The sequence below is a fragment of the Pseudonaja textilis genome, chromosome 16 (genome assembly GCF_049901715.1).
Source record: "Pseudonaja textilis isolate UNSWEBS1 chromosome 16, rPseTex1.2, whole genome shotgun sequence".
NCBI classification, from domain to species: domain Eukaryota; kingdom Metazoa; phylum Chordata; class Lepidosauria; order Squamata; family Elapidae; genus Pseudonaja; species Pseudonaja textilis.
The window spans coordinates 7,338,237-7,349,859 of record NC_142005.1 but is presented as its reverse complement, the minus strand read 5'-3'; the positions used below and the strand labels follow the sequence as shown (position 1 = coordinate 7,349,859).

Sequence of the window (11,623 nt, the reverse complement as noted above, 5' to 3'; positions counted from 1 at the left end):
GCGCAGGCGCCGGGTCGAGCCGGACGGCTCCCGAATGCGCCGCCGCTAAGAGAGCCGGCGTTCGAGCGTGGAGTATGTGCGGCTTTTCACGTTCTCCGCTCGCCTGTCTCTGGAACGTCATCAAGGAAGCGCTTCTGTTTTGCTGCCGGCCGGCAGAGACGACGCGCGCTTCCCGTTGCCACGGCAACGGGGAGCCGCTTTCCGGGGATTTAAAGAGGCTGCGGCATGTTTTTAAAAAGTTGATATCATGCAATATGTATGATATTCTTAACTGTTTTCCTCAAGGAAACAAATTGCAGCTTCTTTTATTAACAGTAATTTTTTCATTGAGTAATAAAGGGATTCTTATCTCTCTCTCTCTCTCTCACACACACACACACACATATAGTATATATATATAGGATCCCTTTATTTTATATATATAATATATATATATATATATATGTTTTCTTATGTTTTTGCGGGTATTTATATGTATGGTATTTAGGTTTCTTCAGGTATTTTCCCATGCCTTAATAGTTGTGCGTTTAAATCTATCTATCTATCTATCTATCTATCTATCTATCTATCTTTGATTATTCGGGTTTTCTCCCGCATAAAATTGGAAGACACGGGAGAAAACCCGAATAATCAAAGATCCACATACAAATACCCACGAAAACTTCAGAAAACACATACATACAAATATATATATATATGGGGTTTTATTATATATTTGTTAAGAAATAAAGGGATCTTTATATTTTATTTCCTAAGTGGATTTGACCCCACATAAGATTTTCCAATGTATTTTATCAGGAAATGTAGATAAAGCGGGATCGAAAAGTCAGCGCCTTCCTAAGCGCACCAATGCCGTACAAATCCAGTGGAAAAGTTCACTTTGCATTCTGAATTCACGGAGCCCTAACCCCAAACCTGAATGGATTTGCCCAACAGGATATGCAAATATCCTGTTGCCAAGTGCCAAAATTTTGAATGTAGGAATGCTGCAACGGTCCTTAAATGCACCTTTTCAGGGATGTTGTAACTTTGAATAATCAACCAAACCGACAGTTGTTAAGTCAAGGATTACCTGTACTTTCATTTGAGGTATATTCATTTTTTAAAAACCACCAAAAGCCTGAAATCCCTTAATGGATGCCACAGACAAAATTAAAGCTAAGTTGAGAAAACACAAGAAAAAAAAAAGAGTTGCAACAGACTTCTTCCCAGCACAAACTAAAGAATTTATTTGCAAATCAGAAATGTGATCTCGGGCGTTTTATACAATCCAGCTATTTTTTTACAGTGTTAAGTTGGACGAAAACCTTCAGTTGTTTTCTTTGAGAGGTCAATCCATCCGGTCTTGTTTTAAGTTCTTTATATTCTATGTTTTCAATGAACTTTTAAACAACTTTCAAAAAAGCAGCATACAACTTGTGGTTGGTTTCTAATGCCCTGAAAGATTGGCATGTTGGTATTTTTGTTAAATATTTTTTGTTAAATAAATAAACAGGGTGATATCCATCTTGGTGAACTCCGAGAAATGGTAACAGATCAACGGGGTTATTTTGTTTTTCTTCATTTGTTTCGTTACAGAGACGCAACACACAATTTTGCTAGCAACCCACAAGAAAAAATTAAGACACAGAAATATATGACAGTCAAGATCATGGATCCGAATGCCGGAGGGTCTTAGAATTAGTGAGATGGGGGCTTCATTTGTCTTTGTGTTCAATCAGCCCCTTGGATATGAGATCAGGAATCTCTACAGCTAGCCATGGTCCCAGCTGCAAGACAAAAGAAATCACCAAAAATTCACAAAGTGAATAGTCCTGGACTTACAACAGTTCTGTCATGTCCCTGTTGGAGTCTGATTCCGAAGGGAAGGTCGAACAGCTGATAGGGAGTGGGAATGTGGCTCCGGTGGCTGTGGAGGAAACTGAGGAAGGGCACAGTCTGGCTGGGCATTCAAAGGAAGACCTAGGCCCACCCCCGCTGCATCCTAGGGCACGCAGGGAGGAATGGATAAGGGAGCAACATGGGTTATGGGGGAGAAAAAGGCCCTGATTACCTTCATTAGCTGCAGCTGGGAAAACAGGACAAAAAGGGTGTTTGCGCACAGAACCTTTCTGGAAGCAAAGCATGCATTATCTTTGTTTGTCAAGTCCTGTCTGGGTTCTGGTGCCTCCCAACTGTATGTGTTTCGTTATCTTTGGAGTTCTGCAATCCTTTATCCTGCCCTGTCTCGTTAATTGCTGCAGTGTGGTTTGTGTTGGTTTTTATTTATAATTTATATGTACTTTTGGTTTGGACTGAATTTATGGTAATAGTCGTAAATGCAAAGGCCGGTCGTAAGTCACTTTTTCCAGCACCGTCGTAATTTCAAACAGTTACTAAACAAATGGTCGTAAGTGCAAAACCCAAACCATTGTTTTGCTTACTGAAATCAGTCACTGCAGTTTCTGCATCCAACCTGACTCAAAATTTTGTTCCTTTTCTTGGGACATTCTTCTCTCCTTCTAACCAAATGCTCCCTGACAGGTCAGAAACTCACCCCCAAGGCCATGAGGTGGGCTAGTCCAAATTTTGGTACGTTCCTAGCCCACAAGGGCTTGAAATGGTCCGTCAGGCATATCTTGCCTCCCCTGTAGAAGAAGAAGAGAGAGTGCCAGATTTTTAAAAAGCACAATTGACAGAATACAGGAGATCTCGTCAGCATCAGGTCAAGTACTACTATCGAGGATGGATTTTAAGCACAAAACTCACCTGTACATTTTGGCTGTTTTGCCATCCAGTTCTGGAATAGCAATTTCTGGTGCAGTAGATGGATAAGTAACTGGAATCTGAAAAGGAAGCAGACAAGGACTGGCATGCAATTTTGAGGAGGAAAAGTCCCATCAAGATAGAGAAGGAGAGACCAGGAATACAAATTAATTCAGAAAAATAAAAGGGGGGAAAAAGAATAAGAAAACATCAATTGGGTAAAACTTACATCAAACTCAACAGCAAATTCGTATTTCAAGAGATTGTGGATGTACCAGCACTTTCCAAACCACCTTCAGAGAAAAATACAGAAAGGGAAAAAAAAGAAATGTTACTTTTTTATATATTCAAGCCACTTTTTTATATATGCAAGTATCCTCAACTTACAAGAGTTCATTTAGTGACCGTTCAAACTTACAATGGTGCTGAAAAAAGTGACTTAAGATCTTATGATCAGACTTGACAATTGCAGCATCCCCATGGTCATATGATCAAGCCAGATTCTCTTAACAACTGCATGGCTACCTTAACAATGCAGTGATCCACTATGGCAAGGAAGGTCATAAAATGGTGCCGTCACTCACTTAAAGTCTTGCTTACGAACAGAAATGTTGAGCTCAACTGTGGCCATATGTCAAGGACTAGCATCCAAATTTTTTGAAGAACGCAAAGGGAGACTGCCAAATGCCAGAACAGGTCCATTTGCTCTCTCCTGAGCGATGCCAAGCACTGAATCTAGAAGCTTGAGCAGATGCAGCATGCATTCTTCACGTTCCGGACATAAACTGTTTCAACTCCTACCCTCAAAACAATGCTATAGACCCTGCACACCAGAACAACTAGACACAAGGACAGTTTTTTCCTTAACGCCATCACTCTGCTAAACAAATAATTCCCTCAACACTGTCCAACTATTTACAAAGTCTGCACTACTATTAATCTTCTCATCACTCCTTATCACCCATCCCCTCCCACTTGTGACTGTATGACTGTAACTTTGTTGCTTGTATCCTTACGATGTATATTGACTGTTTCCTAGTATGATTTGATTGCTTATTGTACCTTATGACTATCATTAAGTGTTGTACTTGATGATTCTTGACTCTTGACCAATGTATCTTTTATGTACACTGAGAGCATTCGCACCAAGACTTTTCCTTGTGTGTCCCATCACATTTGGCCAATAAAGAATTTCTATTTTCTATTCTCTCAAGAAATACATTTTTTCTTTATCTCCCTTACCTGGTACCTTCCTTGTTGGATTCCAACCTGAACCAATCGTTATCGGCATTCTTGTTGTTCTCCACGTACTACAGAAAAGGGGGGGAAAGAGATATTTTGCAAATCAACAAGGGATGGTTCAGGCAGGCACGGTCCTGCCTCAAAATTTGCAAATCCAACTTAAGTATGATACTGCTGTCTCCCTTGAATGTCTTTCCCACGACCAGATCAACTCGCATCACTAGAAAGGAAAAAGAAGCGTTCTGGCTTAGTTTGACCGTATGGAGCCACCGTTGGCAAAAGGAACAGCTGAAAAAAGCCACGTAAGCCTCCGAAATATAATTCTCCCTGTGGTTAAATAGACCAAGTACGGACCTTAATGAGCGCTTGGTACTCCTCCTTCAACCGCTGGATCCACTGTTCCTGATCCCGCGGACCGGCGTTGGTTTTTAGCAGCGGCAACGCAGCGACGACCCGCCGAGTGGCTTCGTCCGCCATCTTTACTCAGGGAGAAAAGAGGTAAGGCTGGGCCGGAAGTGGCTTCAGAACGTAAGAGCAAAAGCCGACGCAGCCATCAAGGCTGAAGGGCCTCAATCGGATATGCGTAAGGAAAGAGCAGGGCAGGGAAAAGAGCTGGAGCCGCCATGATGTTTGCTGGCGGAAGTTGTATGCTATTAGAAAAGTACTGTATAGAATGTGTGAAACCAAAGTGTTGCGGGTCGAAGGCAGGTTGTGATGGGAGGGGATGTGAATGACGCATCGTGCTGAGCCCTAACCTGGTTGCTTGGTTTGTATTGTCCACATATTATTTTTATATATGTATATATGGGTATGGTGTACAACAGTATGTATATTTTGTATGTATATACTGTATATTATATACGTATGTGTATTTTGTATGTATATACTGTATATACATACTGTATATTATATACATACTGTATATTATATACGTATGTATATACTGTATATTATATACGTATGTGTGTGAATGTATGTATATGTATATTATATAATATATACAGTGTATATAAATATATAACATTAAATATATGTATAAATATACATACACACGGTATATTTTTATACACACAAAGACACACACACACACACACACACACACACAAAGCTAGTCCTCAACTTGTGACAACAACTGAGCCCCAAATTTCTGTTGTTAAGTGAATTTTGCCCCATAGTACGACTGTCAACACATAGGTAGCTGCCGGAATCCTGACAACGACCTTTTCACAATTGTTAAGTGAATCGGTTCAGTGGGTTGCTTGCTAAGTGAATCTGGGTTCCCTCTTGACTTGGCTTGTCAGACGGTCGCAAAAGGGGATCACGTAACTGGGGACACTGCGACGGTCATCAATAGGAGCCACTTGCTAAGCGTTTGAATTTTGATCCCATGACCATGGGGATGCTGCAAAGGGTTGTAAATGTTCAAAATATATATTATATGAAATGTGAGAAATATATTATAGGCATGTAAGCATATGTATATGCTGATATTCTACTTAAACTGATATTTGTGTTTGTGTGCATAATGTGCTAAATTTGTGTATCAGTGTTAATAATAATTATAATACTAATCATCATCATCGTCGCACAGTCAGCCAAATGTTCAGGCTGGGTTTGGCTTTTTTGTCTACCTTTCGAGTCCATACCAAGGACCTGGGATAGGCAAATCTGGATGTTTGAGGGTGTTACAGATATCGCCGCAGGATGGAAGCTGTTCCAAGCAAAGCTGCCTTCTGCAATTGACCAATTGCAAATTTGTCAATGCCAATGATGGTGTTCCAGTTGTTTTGGGACTGTACCCAAGGTGCCTATTACTATTGGTACTACCCTTGCTTGCCTTTGCCATAGTCGTTCTATCTTTGTAGGACATTGTATTTTCTTATATTATTATTATTATTATTAATAATAATAATAATAATAATAATAATAATAATAATTCAAGATAGTGAACGTATGTTCCCAGAATTCCTCCTCCAGTCATGTTAGTTCAGGAATTCTGGGAGTTGAAGTCCACAAGTCTTAAACATGCCAAATTTGAAGACCCTCAGTCTATTCTATCTATTCTATCAATCCTTTCTCTCTCTCTCTCTCCCTCTATTCTATCTCTCTTTCTATCAATCTAGTCTACCTCTCTTTATCTATCTATTCCAGGGGTCTTCAAACTTGACAGCTTTAAGGCTTGTGGACTTCAACTCCCAGAATTCTTCCTCCACTCATGTTAGCTCAGGAATTCTGGGAGTTGGAGTCAAGTTTGAAGACCCTTGGTTTATAGTATCCTTCCCCTGCCACGGCCACCACGCCACGCCTACCACACCATGCCCACAGAACCGGTAGTAAAAAAAAAAATTGAATCCCACCACGGGGAAATAGGTGCGCAGAATGCAAAACCGGGATACCGTTGGGATCCAAAGCACCTCTCCGCTTAAAACTCAAAAATATTGGATCAGATTAGACACACGGATAGGGAAAGATTTATTTTTATTGTGACCACTTTTTAGGATTTCAACACTTTCGATTCAGGGAAAACGTGCCAGGATCTTCGGCTCAATATATACCCCACCCCACACCCCGAGGCCAACGGAAAATGGAGAACTCCATTTTGGGGAGAGAAGTCGACTTTATGAGCCTTCTTCCACGGGTTGCTGGGCCTGACCAGGGAGGGTGAACAGTCGGCCTACATTTTGCCTGATGTGTTCGGCGATAGGATCAAAGCTGTCCTGAAATTGCTGGATCGCCGTACTGCAGAGAGAGGGGAAGAAAAAATAAGAATACAAAATAAATAAAGGGTGAAGAAACCTGTCCGCTTTCCACCGCACAAAAGCGCCTCAAAATAGCTTTTAACCCAGGGCCGCGGCTCCACCCTAAGGTAGACTGCCTCAGAACATGGAGGTTCCATTGCCAACAAAACCCAAAACGCCAGGTACGATGGGAAGGCAGCTAGCCCTCGACTTACCCCACAGTTCCTTTCGTGACCGAAGTCTCAACAGCACTGAAAAAAAGTGACTTAATGGCCTTCCCCCCACCCCCACACACACACACAAGAATAACCCATTGCACCATCCCCAGGGTCACTTGATTTACATTTGGAAGCTTGGCAACTGGTTCATATTGATGACGATTGTGGTTGAGCAGGGGGCTGGACTAGAAGACCTCCAAGGTCCCTTCCAGCTCATTCTATTCTATTTCTCTTCCTAAATTCTATTCCATTCCAAAATTCTATTCTATTATCCTTTTTCCTATTCTATTCTATTCCAAAATTCTATTCTATTCCATTCAAATCAAAGGTTTATTGTCAATGCACAACATCTGTACAATGAAATTGAAAATTCCATTCCAAAATTCTATTCTATTATCCTTTTTCGTATTCTATTTTCTTTTCAATTATCCTTTTTCCTATTCTATTCTATTTTCTATTTTATTTTCCTTTTTCCTATTCTATTCTATCCCAATCCATTCCATTCCATAATTCTATTCTATTCCAAAATTCTATTCTATTATCCTTTTTCCTATTCTATTTTCTTTTCAATTATCCTTTTTCCTATTCTATTCTATTCTATTCTATTTTCTATTCTATTATCCTTTTTCCTATTCTATTCTATTTACTATTCTATTCTATTATCCTTTTTCCTATTCTATTCTATCCCATTCCATTCCATAATTCTATTCTATTCCAAAATTTTATTCTATTCTATTATCCTTTTTCCTATTCTATTCTATTTATTATTCTATTCCATTCTCCTTTTTCCTATTCCATTCTATCCCATTCCAAAATTCTGTTCCAAATTTCTATCCTATCCTATCCTATGGTGCTTTGGTGCATCTGTGTTTAGGAAGAAAAAAATAACAGGCTCTTACTCAAATTGCCTCCTGACGTCTTCTACTGTTGGTTGCCCAAATCTTTCCTTGATGGATGTAGCAAATCCTTCGGTTTCCTGTTGCAGTTTCCGGATAAATTCACTTAACTGAGAGGTAAAGGTGGTTGAGACTTCTCCCTGAGGTTCTTCCTCGGCTTGCCGTTTCACTAAACCACCTGGGTATAAAATACAGACAACAACACGGAGGAGAATCAAGAGCCGCACCCTGAGGGAGCGAAAGAGATTTTCAACGATTCATTTAGTGACTGTTACAAAACTACCCCGGCATTGAAACAACTTGGGGTGGGGTGGGGGGCTTTTTTTCCCACACTTATGACCATTGCAGCTTTCCCATGGTCGCATGTTCAAAATTCAGGCACTTGGCAACTGACTCATATTTACGACGATTGCCGTGTCTCCCCGGATCCCTTCATGGGGAATCTTCTGGTGAGGAAAGTCAAAGGGGCAAGGCAGATTTGCTTAATGACGGGGTGTGACTAATTTAACAACGGCACTGATTCCCTTGATAATGGCAGCCATGGAAAGTCTTCAAATTCACTGAACCGCCATCTCGCTTAGTGGCATACATGTTGGTCTCAAGTGGAGGACAGTTTGTAAAGATAAATGTATAGTCCTCAACAACAGATAGATAGATATATGGATGGATGGATGGATGAATAGATAGAGAGATTGAGAGATTGAGAGATAGAGATAGAGATAGAGATAGATAGATAGATAGATAGATAGATAGATAGATAGATAGATAGATAGATAGATAGATATAGAAAGATATAGATAGATATAGATAGATGGGTGGATAGATAGATAGATGGAGGGAGAGAGAATGAATTAAGCCAGAAAAAGACAGGCCTGTATCCCAACAAAGAGATGAAACTATGGGGCTTATTGATTATTTTTATTTCATCAAGAATAATTAATCAGGCTTGCAAATATTTTTTTCAGTAAGTACATTCTGTCATTTTGTATGAAATTGGGCTCTTTTCCAAATTGGTGGAAATTGGCTAGCTCCTTTAAAACCTTCCAGCAGCCAGCATAATGTTTACTCAGATGTCAATAGCACCGAGTTGGCCGCTTGTCAAAGATACAACCTCCACTTTTCCATAGAACGTAGAATAGCAGAGTTGGAAGGGACTTTGGAGGTCATCTAGCCCAACCCCCCGCTTGAGCAGGAGACCCTGGCCTAGACCATTCTGGACAGATGGCTGTCCAGTCTCTTTTTTGAAAACCTCCAGTCATGGAGCACCCACGATTTTTAGTAGCAAGCTGTTCCACTGGTGAATTGTTCCCACTGTCAGGAAATTCCTCCTTAGTTCTAAGTTGCTTCTCTCCTTGATTAGTTTCCATCTGTTGCTTCTTGTCCTGCCTTTGGGTGCTTTGGAGAATAAATTGACTCCCTCTTCTTTGGGGCAGCCCTTCAAATATTGGAAGACTGCTATCATGTCACTCTTAGTCCTTTTTTTCATTAAACTAGAGACCTCCCCAATTCCTGCAAACATTCTTCCTATTTTATCCTCCTGTAATCCTCTTCGCTGCTCTTTCCAGAGTCTCAACATCCTTTTTTTTATATCGTGGTGACCAAAACCAGACACGTATACGTACCTTCAATACAGCAGATGCTGATCAGCAGAGCAGTCAGGGCAAAAACCTTCATTTTGACACAAGCTTGCCTTCACCCTTTCTTCTGGAGAGAAAGGGGGATTGGGGAATTTACAGAGAAGAAAGAGAAACAGACAGAGAAGAGGGGGGAAAATATCAGGTTTAATGTCATTCCTTGACTAGCTCACCCAGTTTTCCTTCTCTTGCAAATGTACAACTCAGCCAGTTGAATTTTGGATTGTTTTTTTTTTTAAGTGCCATCACAGGGACTAGAAAGTTTGATTCTTGAAATGCTAGAAAATGACTCAACTTATAACCATTGATTTAATGAGCATTTGAAGTTCTGACAGGGCTGAAAAAAAAAAAGTTGACTGACTTGAATCCTTCAAATCAATGGGCAACGCAGAGGTCAGGAAGTTGAAAAGCCTTAGTGTAAACCACACACTGGGAAACTGAAGTGCCATTCAGGGGAAGTGAGCTGACAAGGGGTGACATGGCTGGTTTGATTTAGTAAGCCAACATCTACGTTTGGGTAGAGCCGTGCAGAAGAATGATATATTATACTGGAAATTAAAAATGCTTTTTTTCCCAAGCTAAAGAATCGGTTGCAACAGCTGGCTGCTTACCTGCCCCATATTTAACAAAGCCAGTTTAATAAATATATAAAATAATGATAGACAGACAGACAATAAATAGAAGAAAAACAGACAGAGATTAGATAGACTAGAACTAGATAGACAGACAGATAGACAGACAGACACAGGCAGACAGACAATAAATAGAAGAAAGACAGAGATTTGATTGTCTGAGTAGATAGACAGACAGATTGAAGGTAAATAGGCAGGTAGGAAGGTAGACAATAAATAGAAGAAAGATGGACAGATATTAGATAAACAGATAGACAGACAGATAAAAAAATAGCTAGATAAATAGCTAGATAGCTGGATGGATGGATGGATGGATAGATAGATAGATATATAGATAGATAGATAGATAGATAGATAGATAGATAGATAGATAGATAGATAGATAGATAGATAGAAGGTAGATGAGAGGTAGGTAGATAGAGGCTAGATAGATGATAGAAGATAGATAGATAGATAGATAGATAAATAGATACAGTAGATGATAGATGATAAATATGGTAGGTAGATAGATAAATAGATTGATAGATGATATATACTGTAGATAGATGATAGATAGATAGATAGATAGATAGATAGATAGATAGATAGATAGATAGATAGTAGGAGATGAGTGAGAGGTAGGTAGATAGCTAGATAGATGATAGAAGATAGATAGATAGATAGATAGATAGATAGATAGATAGATAGATAGATACAGTAGATGATAGATGATAAATATGGTAGGTAGATAGATAAATAGATTGATAGATGATATATACTGTAGATAGATGATAGATAGATAGATAGATAGATAGATAGATAGATAGATAGATAGATAGATAGATAGTAGGAGATGAGTGAGAGGTAGGTAGATAGCTAGATAGATGATAGAAGATAGATAGATAGATAGATAGACAGACAGATCATTATTTTCTTCTTTTCATTTTTTAAAGAAAAGCCTTTGATCCTTACCTGTGCGAGGGATTTAAAAGAGAATATCTGGAGAAGAAATGTGTTTTAATCAGAGTCTAGGTATTTTTATACCCTCTCCTAAAAGTTCAGCCCCTCTCACTAATCTTTTCTGAAAATGATTGGCGCTTGCACCCCCTTCCCCTTCCTGTCTAAACTGACCACCCTCATCAATTCTCTTGGGAACAGGACAATCGCTGCTTGTGTAATTCTTGTGTAAACAGAGTTGTCTGTGTGTGTGTCTCTCTGTGTGTAAAGAGTTATCTTCTTTCCCCGTATGCGCACACACTTCAACGGTAACATTCAGTTCAAACCAGAAAACGAAGGTTTACAAAGGGGCAAAGCACAGACTGAATTCCTAATTCTCCTCTTTCAGCCTTTGCTGAATATGTATCTCCTAAACCTAAAGGACATCTAGAAGGTCCCATTTAAAAAAATCAAACCCGCACCTTCGAGGTACTATAAGAGGACTCAGGGGGTAAAAAAAAATGCTAGGGGGGAAAAATCCAGGTAATCCTGTGAATAATAAAGTTGGAAAGGGCCCTTAGAGGCCTTCTAGTCCAACCCCCT

The 11,623-nt window shown here is 39.7% G+C and overlaps 2 protein-coding genes and 1 long non-coding RNA gene across 4 annotated transcripts in view; 1 reads left to right on the top strand and 2 right to left on the bottom strand.

Moving 5' to 3' along the window:
- Positions 1-11,623, top strand: part of LOC148124570 (uncharacterized) — a 153,143-nt gene that overhangs the window by 54,888 nt on the left and 86,632 nt on the right. The gene's annotated exons all lie outside the window — the stretch shown is intronic.
- UFC1 (ubiquitin-fold modifier conjugating enzyme 1) lies at positions 1,203-4,483 on the bottom strand. The gene is made up of 6 exons (XM_026716427.2): positions 4,342-4,483; positions 3,988-4,055; positions 2,975-3,038; positions 2,749-2,825; positions 2,537-2,627; positions 1,203-1,769 (listed from the first exon to the last, which is right to left on the bottom strand). The coding sequence occupies exons 1-6, from the start codon at positions 4,462-4,464 to the stop codon at positions 1,698-1,700; spliced, it is 495 nt and encodes a 164-aa protein (XP_026572212.1). The 5' UTR covers positions 4,465-4,483; the 3' UTR covers positions 1,203-1,697.
- Positions 6,449-11,098, bottom strand: APOA2 (apolipoprotein A2). 2 transcript variants are annotated; one of them, XM_087914117.1, is made up of 4 exons: positions 11,057-11,098; positions 9,462-9,543; positions 7,843-8,017; positions 6,449-6,726 (listed from the first exon to the last, which is right to left on the bottom strand). In XM_087914117.1, the coding sequence occupies exons 2-4, from the start codon at positions 9,511-9,513 to the stop codon at positions 6,606-6,608; spliced, it is 348 nt and encodes a 115-aa protein (XP_087770243.1). In that variant the 5' UTR covers positions 9,514-9,543; positions 11,057-11,098; the 3' UTR covers positions 6,449-6,605. The 2 variants fall into 2 exon arrangements, with proteins under 2 accessions (XP_087770243.1, XP_087770244.1); XM_087914118.1 differs by having other exon boundaries at positions 9,462-9,540.

Excerpts from the sequence above, each read along its gene's own strand:
- APOA2 (XM_087914117.1), bottom strand. The coding sequence starts at position 9,513 with ATGAAGGTTTTTGCCCTGACTGCTCTGCTGATCAGCATCTGCTGTATT. Across the intron at positions 8,018-9,461 it reads CAGCATCTGCTGTATTGAAG|GTGGTTTAGTGAAACGGCAA; the intron begins GTACGTATACGT and ends TTTTATACCCAG. Across the intron at positions 6,727-7,842 it reads GACGTCAGGAGGCAATTTGA|TACGGCGATCCAGCAATTTC; the intron begins GTAAGAGCCTGT and ends CTCTCTCTGCAG.
- UFC1 (XM_026716427.2), bottom strand. The coding sequence starts at position 4,464 with ATGGCGGACGAAGCCACTCGGCGGGTCGTCGCTGCGTTGCCGCTGCTA. Across the intron at positions 4,056-4,341 it reads AGTACCAAGCGCTCATTAAG|TACGTGGAGAACAACAAGAA; the intron begins GTCCGTACTTGG and ends CCTTTTCTGTAG. Across the intron at positions 1,770-2,536 it reads CCCACCTCATGGCCTTGGGG|CTGGGACCATGGCTAGCTGT; the intron begins GTGAGTTTCTGA and ends TTTGTCTTGCAG.